The sequence below is a fragment of the Triticum aestivum genome, chromosome 5B (assembly GCF_018294505.1).
Source record: "Triticum aestivum cultivar Chinese Spring chromosome 5B, IWGSC CS RefSeq v2.1, whole genome shotgun sequence".
NCBI classification, from domain to species: domain Eukaryota; kingdom Viridiplantae; phylum Streptophyta; class Magnoliopsida; order Poales; family Poaceae; genus Triticum; species Triticum aestivum.
Genome location: NC_057807.1, coordinates 72,197,768 through 72,213,481, shown reverse-complemented (window position 1 = coordinate 72,213,481; position 15,714 = coordinate 72,197,768). Strand labels below are relative to the sequence as shown.

Below are 15,714 nucleotides of genomic sequence, written 5' to 3'. Positions count from 1 at the left end.
CCGAGCGCGGGCCTGGCGGGCCGCGGCGGCGCGAGGGAGAGAGAGGGCGACGGGGCTGACGTGGCAGGCTCCGGTTGGCTGGGGCGGCGGCGGCGGACGCATCCGGCGTCGTCTGGACGTGTCTAGCGCGCGGAGGAAGACGAGGCTAGGGTTAGGGGTAGGGTTTGATCCGGAATTTTGGGGGAGAAGACATATTTATAGGTAGAGGGAGCTAGGAGTGTCCAAATGGGGTGTGGTTTTCGCCCACACGATCGTGATCGACCAACCGAGAGCATGGAGGGGGTTTGGATGGGCTTATGGGCTATGGTGAAGAGGGGCTGGGCTGCAAAGAGAGAGGGGTTTCGGGCTACGCGGTTAACCGTTGGGGCATCAAACGGCCTCCAACTGGAACGAAATTTGACGGGCAGTCTACCGGTGATATACCAAGGCCACTTGGCAAACCTCGGTCCATTCCGAGATTGTTTTTCTCCCGCTCACGAAACGAGGTCTGAGAGAGGCGACGGGCGCGCGCGAGAGGTCTGGACTCCGAACGGACAATGGAGAGAACCGGGGGAACCTGAACGGATGCAAATTTTTGAAAAGCATGCAGATGAAATGCAGATGATGACATGGCAAAATGCAACACACAAGCAAATAACATAGCAACAACGACGAATAACTGGAGGACACCTGGCACATCAAATCCGGGGCGTTACATGAACTGTGCAAAAAAACCAGGTCTACTACAGCCTCTGCCTTTCCCTGACAGTCCATGGCAAGAAATCAGTATGGATTTCATTGAGGGGTTACCTAAATCAGAAGGATACAATGCCATTTTAGTGGTTGTTGATAGACTGACTAAAGTGAGCCATTTTCTACCTCTCGAACACCCTTTCACAGCTGCTTCAGTAGCAAAAGTGTTTATTAGCAACATTGTCAGATTGCATGGGCTGCCTCGGTCTATTGTGTCAGACAGGGAGAAGATATTCACTAGTTCATTTTGGAAGGAGCTATTTGAGTGTGGGGGACAGAACTGCAGATGAGTACTGCATATCATCCACAAACAGATGGTCAGACCAAACGGGTTAATTAGTGTCTATTGATGTACCTGAGATGTGCAGTTCATGACTGTCCTGCCAAGTGGGCAACCTGGCTGCCACATGCTGAGTTCTGGTACAATGCTACATATCATTCTTCTCTTGGGTGTACTCCATATCAAGCTTTGTATGGCCACTCTCCTAACATAGGCCAGCTGGCAGGACATCCTGTGTCTCCACATCCAGATGTCAAGACCTGGATGGCTACTCATACTGGACACACAGCTGCTCTCAAAGATCACCTGGCAAGGGCTCAAAGCAAGTACAAGAACTTTGCTGACCAGAAACGTTCAAACAGGGTGATCATGCAGGGAGAGATGGTCTATCTGAGACTCCAGCCTTATTCTCAATCAACTGTGGTTAATCGACCATATCACAAAGCTGGCGCTTAAATATTTTGGGCCTTACAAAATCCTGGAAAAGGTTGGGACCGCAGCATATAGACTAGAACTGCCGGAACTGCCACAGGGAAGTCAAGTCCACCAGGTTTTTCATGTGTCCCAATTGAAGGGTCATGTACCTGGTCACACTCCTGTGTTCACCACATTGCCATTGTCAGTGGACCTGTCAGCTCCAGGCGTAATCCCTGAAGAAATCATCGATCGTCGCTTGGTCAAGAAGGGGAATGTAGCACATTTGCAAATCCTCGTTAAATGGGCGACAGTTCCCGCTTCATCTGCAACTTGGGAAGACTACGAGGTGTTAAAAGCTCGGTTTCCGAGCGCACCAGCTTGGGGACAAGATGGTTCTTTAGGGGCGGGTACTGTAAGCAGCGGTGCACAGGCAATCGGGGATGTAACGGTGCAGACGACAAGCAGCGCGCGCCAGAGAAGCAAGGAGGTTTAAATCCAGCATTCAGGTTGGGCCTGGGAGCCGTGAGCTCGAGTAGTGGGCCTGTGGGCCGTGTAATGGACTTGCGGTATATAAGCAAGCGTGTAAGCTGTGTTGAGTGTCAAGTTTGAAATGAAAAGATTCTAGCCTCCCGTTTTGTTCTTATCCTCTCCTTCCCTGTAACTCTCTCTTCCTCGTCTCCGATCCCCTTGCTCCTCCACCTGCTGCTCCGGCTCGCCGCCGTCGAATACTGGCCGACCCTAGGTCGTGAAACTCCTCTCTACTCTCATCAAGGATTTGTAGGGTGAGACAAAGTGGACTTTTGAACTCCTCAACTCTATGAAACACTAACGTATTGCTGTAAGAAGCGGCTCATTTTTGAATCAGTGTGTTCGTTACTCACTTGGCGCTGAGTTGATGATCTTTTATGATTTTTGGCAAAAGCGGTGTCGATCATTTATCCTGACAAAAAATGTGTTTTCAGCAATTTATATCAAACTGAAAAGAGTACTGCTTGAGATTGCCACTAGTGCTGTTCGCTTTGGGAACACTGTATTTTGCATAGACTGGTAAGTTGAGTGGACAGCGGAATACCATGAGATTAAGCAAGTGAAGCCAACGCCCTGGCCTATGCATAGATTAGCTCCAGGTAGGAATAGGATGCATTGACGCGACTAACTGCAGGATGATTTAGTTTGAAATGATCCCTGAAGTTCTCCAACAATTTAATTAGTATTATTGGTTCTAAGAGCAACTCCAATGGGGCGACCCATTTTATCCGCCTGCGTCCGTTTGGGTTGGCGTGGATAAAAGTGGAGGCCCAACGCGGCGACCCAGACGCAAATCGCGTCCGCCTGGCGTCCGCGCGGACCCTTTCCGGCTCAAAATTGCGCCTGGAATGCATCGGCGGACGCGAAGCGGACGCGCCGCGCGTCTCCCCGGGCCACCCAACCACCACCGGTCATCTTATTTATGACGACCAACGACAGCGGGCTCACTTGTCAGCCTCGGAAAGTGTCCTTTTTTAAGCACGCGTGCGGCGGGGGTGGGGCGGCCTCATCCACTTCTCCCGTCCACGTCTGGCCCCCCACCACTCCCTTGCTTCCTTGCCGGCGACAGGAAACCCTAGGCCGCCATGGGCATCTTCGGCAATAATGGAAAGGCCAAGGGCAAGTGCACCCCTGGCGCCTCGTCCTCCCGTGCTCCCCCTCCCCCGCCACCACCAGCGCGTTTTCGCCCGGAACGCCGGCGCCTGCATAGCGGATCCCGACAGATCAGCGGAGCCAGCGGGCCCACGACGAGGAGGTGCGCTGGTGCCGCACGCAGCTCACGCCAGAGCAGCGTCGGCTGCCCGAGTACGCCGCCGACTCTCCCAACTGCGAGACTTGGTTCGCCATCGAACACGAGGAGCAGTGGCGCTCAGGTGTCCACACCGTCCCGCCGCCGTTCCACCGCCGTCGCCGCAGGTACAGCCAGAGGACGAGGAGGCGGAGGCGGAGTACCAGGCCGCCCTCGAGGAGGCCCTGCAGCAGGCGCTGGAGGCTAGCCGCCTCGAGGAGAACGCGCACTGGGATGGGCTGGAGCAAGCCCTCGCCCTATCGGCCGCGGGGGACTCCGTCCACTCCCCGTTGTTCGTGCCGCCACCGCCACCCTCGCCGCCCATCAAGCCCAAGCCGGAGCCGACGCGGAAGCGCTCCCTGCCTCCACCCACTTGACCGGAGGAGGCCTACTCGTGGACGGGCTAGTACCGCGAGTGGGTGAGCGTGCCCCCCGTCCACTTCGCCGCGACGCCGGAGCAGGAGGCCGACCACCTCGAGCGCTGGAAGGCGCACTGGCTTCGGCAGGAGCAGGACGACGGCGAGCAGCAGATGCGCTACGAGGCCATGCTCCAGCGCGATGCGGAGGCGCTCCGGCTCGAGAAGGACGAGGAGGAGCGCGCGCAGCTGGCCGCAATGCCGCCGCCCCAGCAGACGCCGGAGTAGGCTGCCCTGGCAACATACCAGGCGGCGTTCGGCTGGGCAGGCCCTGCTCCCGTCTTCATCGACCTCACCGGCAATGGCGACGGCGGCGTCGACGGCAAGGGCAAGGGCAAGGCCGAGGACGTCTAGGGCAGCGTGCGGGGCGGCAGAAGGCGGGCGCGTGAACTTTTTTAAAGTTTTAATTAATGGTTAGTTATGTTTAAGTGGACTTTGGCCAGCGTTTGACGGGCTACTTATGTTTAATTAAGTTTATTTCGTGCGACCTTTTCTTTTTTGCGTGCCCGCACATTTGGGTCTGCCCTTCGTTGGGCGGCCAAGCCGACCAATTTCAGAATGCGGACGCGCACGTCCGTCTAGCCGAGTCAAATGGACGAAAAGCGGACAAAAGTGGTGTCCGTTTGGATCGGCCGTTGGAGTTGCTCTAAGTGTGGCTAGAACGTACATGAGCAATGTATGCAAGGGCACGCAAGAAGCAACACATACGCAACGCATCATCATCGACAGACCGAACCACAAAACCAACCGAAGCTGCACATGATCGGCCTATCTGACGATCACTTCCCGGAACCAATTTGTTCATCCAGAAAACAAGAAGCAATTTGACTATACTCAACTTCTAAGAGGATTAAGAGTAATACTGTGCTTAATAAAAATTAAAGCATCATATCGCGGTGTCACTCCTCCTCCTCCTCCTCCTCGTGGACGGTGACCTCCACGTAGCCCTTGGCGGCCTACTCACGGAGCACCCTCTCTTTGTACGCCATCCTGATGTCCTGCATCCTCTCCACGTTCTCCGCCGCCTCGGCCAGCAACTCCAGCACGGCCGCGCCGACCGGCCCCAACCGCGCGAACCGATCGAGGCCAGGTGGCCGGAAGGGCCTCCTCTCGAGGGCCATGGCGTGCTCGATCTCCTCCTGCGTCAGCCGCCTGATCTTCGGCTGAGCATGCGCCGGCGATGACGACTCCATTAATTTTTTTCCAGGGACGAGTGCGCGCGGCTGTCTAGTGCGTTTGATGGATTGCCTGGGCCGAGGGGAAAAGTCCACAATATATATATATACTCGCAGGTGGGGCGTGGTCTCGGTCCATCTCCGACTCGGCTCGTGTGTCCGAGACTCCGAGTACGGTAGCCACTGCCCATGGCGGTGGCGAGGTTCAGTCAGGTGATCCGGCGGATGAAGACGCCGCAGGTGGTTCTCATCGACGAGGCTGGTCACGTTGTGGACTACCGTGCATGTCGTGCGGGTGAAGAATTCAAAAAAATAAAAAAGAATTTGTGCCGTGTGACACCATACATTTTCTGTGTCACGTGGTGCGGCTTGGAGAGACCATCGGGCGCACCGCGGAGGTCTCCTCGATCCGCTGGCATGGCCCTTCCCCATCCTCTCTCTCCTCGCCGTCGCCGGCGCCGGTGGCCCGATGCTTTCGCCCTCCCAGTGAGGCTCCTACGCAGGATGGTGCTCTCAGGCGGCGACGATCCAACACGGCGGCGGGTTGGCTTGGCGCTGGTGCGGGTGATCAGCTGCACGGCGGCGTGACCGTTGGCGGCGGAGCTACGCGGTGGTGCAGGATGCCGGCGCCCGCTCGGCCCAGATCTGGGCCCCATCTGGGCCGGGGCGGGCCATCGGCTTCTTCGTCGGCGGCGTAGCCCCCTGGAGGTGAAGATGGGACGTAGGGAGGCTGGCTGGTGGCGGTGTTATCATCGGCGTGCTGCAGCGTGGCGGCAGCGGCTTTGCGAGCCCGATCTGGATCCGCCCGGGAGGCCTGGTGTGCCCCTGCTACCACGTCTGACTGGCTACCGCGACGGCGCTAGAGCAGTGACCTCCCGCGCAACGGCGGTGGAGGTAATTCCCTCCCACGCGACCTCGGTGTTGTCGTCCTCGTTTCCTTGCGCTTTCCTTTTCCGTGCTCTATGCCTTGCGATGGTGACCACCGTGCGATGAAGAGGGTAGCATCAAGACCGTGGTGGTGCATGCTGGTGGGTGGCAAGCTGGTTGGAAGCCTACGGAACGGCTAGGTAGTGGTGTTTTGGGGTTGGGAGAAATCCTTGTCAGCTCTTCTGACACCGACGCGGTGACGCCTGTGGGTGTCGCCATTCCTTCCGGAAGGGCGTCGGATGTTCCCATTCCCCTCTTCCCTCCGCGTGCCGGGGAAAACCTTAGGACATGTCTGGGCAACAACGTCGTCGTCGTCGCACTCCTTCTTGAAGGTGTTGCTTGGTCCGTGGTGTTTCGGAGTGCTAGGAGTGTGGTGGAACGGCTCTGGAGGACGCAATGGTGGCGGGTCGCCCGCGTTACGTTGAGCTGTCATTGTTGGCATTTGTTTCTATTTTATTCTTTTACTTTTTATTTGGGCTGATGTGTTGTTGGCCCCGACAGTTGTTTCATGTGGTTGCTATATCAGTATAACGGGGCGCAAGTGTATTCCCAGAAGTGGGGGTGCTTAACCTCTCCCGGCTGACTGGTGAGCACGTGTCCCCTTGCATTTGCACTTCGGATCTCTCTCTCTCCACCACTCAAGATCCACCTTCCTCCAATTCGAGCGAAGAGGTCTCCTGAGATGGCAATGGGCAAGGAGAAGTTGATGAAGTTTGCGGGTGAAGATGTGCGGAAGCTTGCGTCTGCGCGAGATCTGTTCCTGGTTCAAGGGCAACCAAAAGATGAAGGTGGAGGGCTAGGTGTGTTGGATGTGCTGACTAAGAGCATCTCCAGCCGCGCCCCCAACAGGCTCCCAAGGCCATTTTTTAGCGCCGGTGCTGGAAAGACGGCTCAGTTGCGCCCACATGAGCCCAATTTTCACTAGTTAGGCCCAAAACTGGCGCCGATGGAACCAGGCCGAACCCGGTGCGCTGGGGCAATCGTTTTTGGCGCGAAAGAACGGCGGGCCCGCCGAGTCAGCGACCCCCGCGCCTCGTCGTCCTTATCGCCTCGGTTTCCCACGGGGAATCAATGCCAAGGATGCCATCGTTCAGCCTTCCATTGATTCCTCACGGGCGATGCAGTGCGGCGACACGCCCCCTCCCGTCGTGCGTACAACGATGCCGCCCCCCAGGCCGTTATAAAAAGCCGCCCCTCCCTCGTCGGTGGATGCACATGTTGGGAAATGTAACATGCATCAAAAAAATTCCTACGCTCACGCAAGATCTATCTAGGAGATGCATAGCAAAGAGAGGGGGAGAGTGTGTCTACGTACCCTCGTAGACCGAAAGCGGAAGCGTTTGACAACGCGGTTGATGTAGTCGAACTTCTTCTCGTTCCGACCGATCAAGCACCGAAAGTACGGTATCTCCGAGTTCTATACACGTTCAGCTCGATGACGTCCCTCGAACTCTTGATCCAGCAAAGTGTCAAGGAAGTAGATGAGTTACGTCAGCACAACGACGTGGTGACGGTGATGGTGAAGTGATCCATGCAGGGCTTCGCCTAAGCATCGTCTGTGGAGTAGAGCTGGAAGACAGAGGCAGGAGGTGGAGCGGCTTCTTGCATGGAGCTTTCGGTGGAGATGTCAAGTGCCTGGCCGACAGGTGCTACGTTGTGTCATGCTTAGTCGGCAGGTGTTATGCACAACAGATCTTCCAGATATCTTCGCATCTAGACGGATGAGCGCGGGATGGTGGCGCCGTTGGGCGCCGTGGTGGCGTCAACGGATGGACGGACTAGCAAGGATGATGCAGATCTCTCTCCTGAAGATGGGTCAGCGGTTCGATCATGATGGCGGCGTCTAAAACGTGTACATGTGGTGTATGCTTCAGGTCTGCTGCACCGGCTATGCGTTTCGATACGTTATGTGGATGGATCGGCGACGGCACCTGTTTTAAATATGAGTGAGCATTCCACATTATCGAGTTTTATAGTAGGTGTGAGTGGTGGCTTCGGGTGGCTTGATGTGTGTTATTGTTAGATCTATGTTGAGTAATAAATATAAAGATGGCCGTATGCATCGATTGATGCAGAGGCCGGGGGGTCTTAACCTCCTTTTCAAAATAAATTGCGCAGTGCGGGTAAAGCTCCACCATGTTCTTGCAGCTTGATTCTGTTCCACCGCCTTGGCAAAATAGAGAAATATACGTTGGCCGAGGAGGAAACACACTGCCATTCAGCTGAAGAATATGAGCCTCTGCAAGGCAAAGTTAGCGTCACGAAAGGGATAGAAGCAACGCTAGAAATACCCGAGGGTGTCACCTGAGTTATTCCTTGCTTCCCTCGGAATGACGAAGGTAAGCACCGGTTCTTGCGTTCCAGCCGGGTGGTAGGTCTGCATCATCATATATAAGAGACAGCAACATTGCCATGCACCCCATTCCTGAAACTCACAACATAAACACCATCTTCACAGTCCCATTCGATCGAGGAGGCGGCTGCTAGCTGCAATCTTCAGCACAACTGCAAGGTATACATGGTGTTTTCTGAAACATTTCAGCAGAAATTGTAAGGTATTGCAAAGAATTGACAGCCATCATGCATGCATGCAGTTCGAGCAGATACATACATACACACACACAGGATGCAGGGAATCGCCAAGGCGCTGAGCCAGCACGGGAAGCAGCTGAGGCTCACCGTGCTGCAGCGCATGAACAAGGGGATCTTCTCCTGGGCCACACTCATCTCGCGCATACAGAGCGAGTCCCCGGCCGTGATCATCCCTCACATGGGGCTGGAGAACATCACCGTCCGGGAAATCCTCAGGGCCAAAGGGGAGGCTCAGTCGAGGGCGGTCTACTGGTGCAGCACCACCCATCTGGTGCATGAGGCCGTCAAGCACGTAAGAGCTTGCTGACTGTTTGCATCTTCCTTCCTTTTGAAAAATGTGCTAGCTACTGTGCTTCCAAATGACTGACTGAATATCGTATCGATCGTGCTTAATTCAATCTGTAGATGACGGCCAATAATGTCGGGTCTCTAGTCGTGCTCAAGTCGGGGGACGACAAGCAGCTTGCAGGAATTGTAACTGAAAGAGGTAAACCACAAATCAGCAGCCAATTCAAAGGATTCTTAGAAAAAAAAGAAGAAGAAAAATCAGTTCACAGCATAACATGCACTAACCTTTCAAAATGTCACAATTCATCCTCATCTGATACAGATTTCGCTAGGAAGATCCTCTTACCCGGGCGACCCTCAGAGGAAACAAGAGTTGAAGATATCATGACAGAAGAGGTGAATGGGCTTAAAGAAGAAAAACAAAAAACTGCAACAGACTGAATATCACAGCACATTTCTTTAGCCCTCACAATTTTCTTTACTGTGTTACAGAACAAGCTAATCACTGTATCCAGCAATACCAATATTCTGCGTGCGATGGAGCTAATGACAGGTAATGGAACATTCAATTGGTAAAGCATTTCACTATTTACGATCCTATCATGCGTGCACGCTACAAGGAACTGTAGCAATTTTGGAAAAAAAATTAACTACTAATTTGGTTTTGTTTTCTTATTTTTCTGGATCAACAGACGAGCACATTCGACACGTCCCAGTTTTCGACGAGAAGGTAGTTGGTATGATCTCCATTGGTGATGTGGTCAGAGCAATCGTGGACCAACAGCACCAAGAAGTGAAACAACTGAAGAAGTACATCACTGGAGATTATTATTAGCATGTAGCTCTGCTTCATGAAGAAATGTACAGAATATGCAATTATTCATAACATTAACCATGAGTTATATCTTCCCACATATTACCATTTGGAATGATTAAAAAAATTCCATGCTGATAAGTGATAAGCAATGTAGGAAGCATACAAGATGCATGATTCTTGTTTCAAAAGCGATCAAATCTGGACGTGCTTCTGCAAGAACCTGAAGTCTTCGTTGATGAATATCTTCAAGGAATTCAAGTATTCCGGCTTCACCACAATGCCCACTAGTGACAAACGGATAAACAGAAGTGACTTTCCTGATGAGAAATGGAAAAACATGTGTATGTTAAGCAGTAAAATACCTGTAATCAGAGCCATCAGAAAGATTTGAGACTTCCTTTAATCACAAATTTCAAATCCATAATGCGTTTCGAGTGCCATTTTTTAGTATCTTTTCATTGTGTTGGATCCAAATATTCCAGCAGCCCAAAATCACAATGTCGAGAGCAATTTGTGAGGACCTGACAAGCCAATAATACTTCATCATAGAATGAGATGCATCTTTTCTTACCAGGAATGACTCCCAACAGGTAACTCTATGAAAAATGAGTGGTTTTGCACCTTTTGTGGGAAAAAACAATTTAGTACTCTAAACTTTCACTTTTACAACACTGAGCTTTGTGTTTTCTCTCGGGCTGTGAAATGTGTTTTTTCATAAAAAATTATGGCCATAACATAAAAGGAGTCAAATCTGTACATGGTACAAAAATTCTACCTGAGAAATTTCACCCCGCAGTTTCATCTAGGGAACGCACGTTACAACTGACGACTGTCAAAAAAAAAGTGAAACAGTCAACGATTTTGTTTGCGATTTTGTATATCAGCGATGAAAGAAATCCTCAGGAGACTTCATCATTTTCAGAGGAGAATACATACATAGTAGTTGAGATAAAACCTACAGTACAGTACAAGAAACAGGGTATGCATACAGCATAGCAGCTTATTGCAGGTTAATATCTCCATAACAACTCTGAATCTGTATCACATACATTGCCTCAAACTCTCTTAATAGCTAATAAGGGTTCATGAACCTTCGCCGCAAATCATTTCGCTCGCTCCTCAGTACAACTTCACTATTACTGCTTGCTAATCCTCGACTGATTGTACCTCCGAGTAGGCCGACTTGAGAACTAAGAAGAAATACACCACCATTTCACAAATGTAAGTGCACAGGTATCTCATTTTGTAGAACATCACGCAGCTATTACTAAATCTCCAGGACATGTTGACAACGTAACACCAGGGGCAAGCCGTCTGAAGGAGTACAACTCTATGCTGCTGGGTAGTATTGGTTAAGGGATCTAGTTATTGCCCTGATGGTGTTTGGAGTTGTCCTGCAGCAGCCCCCAATAAGGGCAGCCCCATCTTTGCACCACTCGCCTACATATGAAACGAAATCGCCGTCTGACACACCAGTGGATTCCTGCACACCAAATGAAGCATATCATTAGTGTTTCGAGTTCTAGAACAACCTCAGGTGTACTATTTTATTAGTAGGGCAGGCTAGAAGGTGGCCTCTACACATAAGTTTTGGCTGCTAACCAAAGGGAGATGAGAATGGCTGCCAGAAATAATTCAGAGGTAATAAAAAAAACTAATAAGATAGTATTGTATTACTTTTTATATTATGTCTCCCTCAGAAAAACTGGCCTGGTAGTATGGTTCTTTCTTGCACTTTGGCGAGCAAATATCCAATCGTTGTGGATGTTCATCTATCCTATTTACATTAACATTTCTACCCTAAAAAGCACGGATACGGGGACACGGACACGGCGACACGCATACGGGGACACGGGATACGGCATTTTCCAAAAACAGCCCATCGGGGACACGGCAAGTATATATAAAAATAAATAAAAATATGCCATGTAATATAGAGTTAAAGACGAAAAAATAACGAGAAAGAGATCGCCCCATTCAGCAGTAACTGGGCCACAAAGAAGATGATCCATTAGTAATTGGGCCGGCCCAGCTAGTGCAATCTCAAGAGCAACTGGATGCTACAGGTTAATCTGCACCGTCAAAACTCAAGCCCTATCTCTCTCTGCCCTAACGCTCTGACCAAGCCGCCACTCTCCTCCCAGCAATGGACCTCTCATCTACCCCCCAGCAGCTCTCGGCCTCTCGCCACCGCCCTCCTCCCAGCGTGCTCCTCTTGCCATAGCAGCAGCGGCGGCCAGCGCTGCAGCGGGGGATGCAGCAGCAACAACGGCGGCGTCGCAGGCGCAGCAGCAGCAGCACCATGGCAGCGAGGGCGCGGCAGCACGGCGGCGAGGGTGCAGCAGCAGCAGCGCGGCGGCGGGAGGGTGCTCCAGATCCAGCGTTGCCTCGTGTCCCTTCCGTGTCCCAGCCGTGTCCTCCCTTTTCTTTCTTTCTTTTAATTCTTAATTCGGGGAATACGGCGGGATACGCGTATCCCCGCGTGTCCGAGCGTGTCCCCGTGTCCAGCCGTGTCAGCACGGGGATTCGGCAACTTCTGCCGTGTCCATGCTTTGTAGTTTCTACCTATACCTAAGGTTGAGCAGGAAAATGGAAAACAAAAGGAATAGAAAATATCCAAAGAAACTAGAGTTAGGTATTTGATTGATGGGTTTTTTGTGTTCAGAAGAATAAGATGGTTGCTATCGAAAACATGTGTAAATGGATTAAAATAAACTTACCACCCACTCCTTTTTCTCAGCATCGTATCTTTCTCCACTGTTGGGATATATCAGAATTGGCTTGTCTGTGACCTGTGGCAATGGAGCCCAGCACAGATAGTCACAACAAAGAAAATTACTGCTGCTCAGCAGTTAGCATGGTAAGATATTATTTGTATAATCAAAACATGGGCATTCACATTTCATGGAACATGCGAAAGGATGGAATGGAAGCCTAACTTGCATTTGTTTACAATTAAAAGGAATGTAAAATGATCTTACCTTCCGAATGGAGAGTATCAAGCTATGAATAAATCTTGGAGGTGTGCAGTTTATACCAACTGCACCAACCTTTGCACATTCATTAGCAATTTTAGCACATTCGACTAACGAGTCTCCACTAACAACATTAACTCCATCTTTTGAGTTGAAGGAAAACCATGAAGGGATATTTATGTTGCATTCCTCAAGAAGTTCAACATATGCCTACAAGATACATCACGAGCAAACCATCAGATACTATTTCATAAGAGTGTACTGTAAAATTTGAGGTAGCATATCCTTGTGCGATCAGTGAAGTTCAGCATACCTGAGCTTCCAATTTGTTAGGGATTGTTTCAAAAGCAATCAAATCAGGACGTGCTTCTGCAAGAACCTGAAGTCTCCGCCGATGAAAATCTTTCAGGAATTCTAGTGTCCCAGCTTCACCGTAATCCCCACTAGTAACAACCGGATAAAGAGAAGTGATTTTCCAGAAGTAAAATGGAAAAACATGTACTATGTTAAGTAGTAAAATACCTGTACTCAGAGCCATCAGCAAGATAAGCCCCATAACTTCCTATTGAAGCTGCAACCAGAATAGGACGCAAGGGAGTGGATTGATCTGGATGCTGCTTCAGAAACATCTCACGTGCTTCACATGCAATCTCAACACTCTTTGTTAGTAAATTTTCACCTTGTTCTTTTGAAAATCCCTTGGACTCAAACCCTTGAATGGTAGCCTGTAACACCAAATTTGACTGTCAGTATGTTCATAAATGTCACGGAAACATAAAAATGAAGAGTGAAACTGTATTTCAGAACCTGATATGATGCTGTAATTATAATGTTTGCACCTGCTTCTATGTAGTCTAAGTGGACCTGTATCATACACATACGAAGATTAGAATGCTACTCCCTCCGTTCGGAATTACTTGTCGTAGAAATGGATGTATCTAGATGTATTTTAGTTCTAGATACATCCATTTCCGAGACAAGTAATTCCGAACGGAGGGAGTATATGTCAATCTGTAAATGGCTATACATGCAGAAGAAGAATTGCTCAATTACATAATTGCAGCAAAAACACTTGTGAATAACTGATAAACACAAAACACAGCATAGTGAGCTCCTATAATGAATTCAGGTCTGTTCCAATGTTTGTTTGCAAGTTGCACCTAACAATAACTGCATATTTCACCAATAGATTACAGAGAATAGTCTGCAGCCTGTGTTAACATTGGAAATCACCTGGATGCCTGAATCCAGCAACCACATGTCAGGTAAAAAATGGGTCCTGAATCTCAAAAGTCCAGGACTTGTCCTACCGCTTGTTCAACGAGTAAAAACTATTTCTCCAGATCAGACCAGTGCATAGCCAGGTAAGGCCTTGTACAATGCAAGGTGCTTAGTAAAATAAACCGAATTTTTGTTAGGCATCAGTGCTTAGCTCTACAGGGGGGTGCCTAATTAAGTGTCTACCCTCTACAAATAAGCACCGGTGCTTACAGAAAAACTGATTTATTTCTCTAAGCACCTTTGTTGTATAGGGCCTAAGGAGGAACTAGTAAAGCACTGTTGCATGATGTTTCCGGAGCGGTTTCAAGATGGGTCCAACAAAGCCAGGTTCAAACATTCAAATCATATCAGACCCGATAGAGAGTGGCCCTAAACTCTAGGCTGAGGCCATGCTAGAAGTTATAGAATAGTTGGAATACATTTTTATGTGTGGATAATACTCGGAATAAATTGGGCATGTGACATAAAGCTTTGTTCCTAATTCCTGAATGGTATGAGGTTCGCGGTAATGTTGGTAGCTGGCACGCAATTTATTCTACAACACTAAACCATCTTTTGTACACTTGAAGCTTGCCATCCAGTCATGTCGTTCGAATGCTCATCAAAACTGTAGCATGACAGTGCATAGAAGTGGACACACACAAGAAAAAAGAACTGATTCTCCCCTCTTTTTGGGGTCTTTACCTGCCAAGAGCATTACAAAGAAAGAAAAACGAATCCTCCCTTGCCTAAGCCTGTGCTAGCATCGCGTGAGGTGCTACTGCCCTGTTCATGATGCAGCACACTAGTACCTTATTATTCTAATGGGGCCATGAGGCACTTCCAGCATCCCTGGAAGACAGGAAGAAAGGAACATTTTCCAACCACCTTGTAAGCTAGTGACCCATAATGTTGGCTTGTTCGGCTGAGCTGATTGTTAATGGTTCCTCATCTAAAAAATTGACTACTATGTTAGATTTTAGGAACCCGGCCTCACCAAGAATCATGGTGGGCACCGCCATTTCTTTCTACTCCAACAAGTATTCTGAATCGTGTAGAGAACAGGCGGCAAATATCAAAATGCTAGAAGAAAACTGGTGAATCCTAAGAACTACTCCCTCCGTCCCAAAAGTGTCAAAAAAACGTCTTACATTTTGGGAGGGAGGGAGTAATAATCAGCCAAAAGAAAACAGAATCGCCGAACTGGCAAGGCCAAGGTGGCTGTGTGCAGAATACATGAGGTGTTTGGGCGGCGGCGGCTTGCCTTGCGGATGAGGTGCGGGGAGGAGAGGATGCACTTGGCGCTCCAGAGCGGGTCGTTGAGGTCGGCGCCGTGGGCCTCGAGCTCCGTGGCCAGCCCGCCGTCCAGCACCAGCCTCCCGCCGCCGGCCTCCACCCACCGCCGCACCGCCGCGCCCGCGGCCCCCTCCTCCGCGCCGCCGCCTCCTCCTCCGCTCTTCACCACCATCCTCCTCCTCCCGCTGCTGCTACAGTGCAGTGTACTAGGTTTGGGGTTGGGGATTTTTGGATTTTGCGTGCGGCGTCGGGGAAGATTTATAGCGGGGGCGAGAAGAGAACGGTGGGAGGGAGAAGAGAACCAACCCCACAGCTGCAAAGGAGGCGAGGAGAGGATGGTGACACGGCAAAGAGGGTTTTTAGGTCATCCTACCCTACCCTATCTTACATGAGTTTCTCCTATCCAAGTAAACATGCCACGTGATCTTGTCACCACCGGACTTGGCTTACTTTCTTTTCAAGCACCACACTAGAGTGTACGCCACCAAACGTAAAATTTGTCATTTGGTGATGTTGTCCAACTCTATAATACCGGTGCTAAGGCTAAATAACTCGAAACCAAGGCAATTAGCTGCTCCGATATCAGATTGGTTGAGCGAGAAGAAAATGTAACATGTTCACCGTCTCCTATCTCCGTGCCATGGCACGATTGCGGGAACAGAGCAAAATGGAGTCGATGGACGGACGACAAGAACCATGGGAATGGCGGCACGACCGTATGCT

At 50.4% G+C, this 15,714-nt stretch overlaps 2 protein-coding genes across 3 annotated transcripts; one reads left to right on the top strand and one right to left on the bottom strand.

The window, feature by feature from the left end:
- Positions 1–8,169: 8,169 nt before the first annotated feature.
- On the top strand, positions 8,170–9,877 carry LOC123110478 (CBS domain-containing protein CBSX3, mitochondrial). Of its 2 annotated transcripts, XM_044531006.1 has the most exons (7): positions 8,170–8,275; positions 8,358–8,647; positions 8,761–8,842; positions 8,966–9,039; positions 9,136–9,196; positions 9,336–9,504; positions 9,615–9,877. In XM_044531006.1, the coding sequence occupies exons 2-6, from the start codon at positions 8,390–8,392 to the stop codon at positions 9,476–9,478; spliced, it is 618 nt and encodes a 205-aa protein (XP_044386941.1). In that variant the 5' UTR covers positions 8,170–8,275; positions 8,358–8,389; the 3' UTR covers positions 9,479–9,504; positions 9,615–9,877. The 2 variants fall into 2 exon arrangements, with proteins under 2 accessions (XP_044386941.1, XP_044386940.1); XM_044531005.1 differs by having other exon boundaries at positions 9,336–9,877.
- Positions 9,878–10,347: 470 nt separating this feature from the next.
- LOC123110477 (homocysteine S-methyltransferase 3) lies at positions 10,348–15,269 on the bottom strand. The gene is made up of 7 exons (XM_044531004.1): positions 14,960–15,269; positions 13,243–13,299; positions 12,958–13,160; positions 12,749–12,878; positions 12,442–12,645; positions 12,181–12,252; positions 10,348–10,943 (listed from the first exon to the last, which is right to left on the bottom strand). Exons 1-7 carry the CDS (start codon positions 15,161–15,163, stop codon positions 10,791–10,793), a joined length of 1,023 nt encoding a protein of 340 aa, XP_044386939.1. The 5' UTR covers positions 15,164–15,269; the 3' UTR covers positions 10,348–10,790.
- Positions 15,270–15,714: the final 445 nt, after the last annotated feature.

Coding starts and splice junctions, on each gene's coding strand:
- LOC123110477 (XM_044531004.1), bottom strand. CDS start 15,163: ATGGTGGTGAAGAGCGGAGGAGGAGGCGGCGGCGCGGAGGAGGGGGCC. Junction 12,253..12,441: donor TGATACTCTCCATTCGGAAG/GTAAGATCATTT, acceptor CCATTGCCACAG/GTCACAGACAAGCCAATTCT. Junction 10,944..12,180: donor CTGAGAAAAAGGAGTGGGTG/GTAAGTTTATTT, acceptor TTTGGTGTGCAG/GAATCCACTGGTGTGTCAGA.
- LOC123110478 (XM_044531006.1), top strand. CDS start 8,390: ATGCAGGGAATCGCCAAGGCGCTGAGCCAGCACGGGAAGCAGCTGAGG. Junction 8,648..8,760: donor TGCATGAGGCCGTCAAGCAC/GTAAGAGCTTGC, acceptor TTCAATCTGTAG/ATGACGGCCAATAATGTCGG. Junction 9,197..9,335: donor TGCGATGGAGCTAATGACAG/GTAATGGAACAT, acceptor CTGGATCAACAG/ACGAGCACATTCGACACGTC.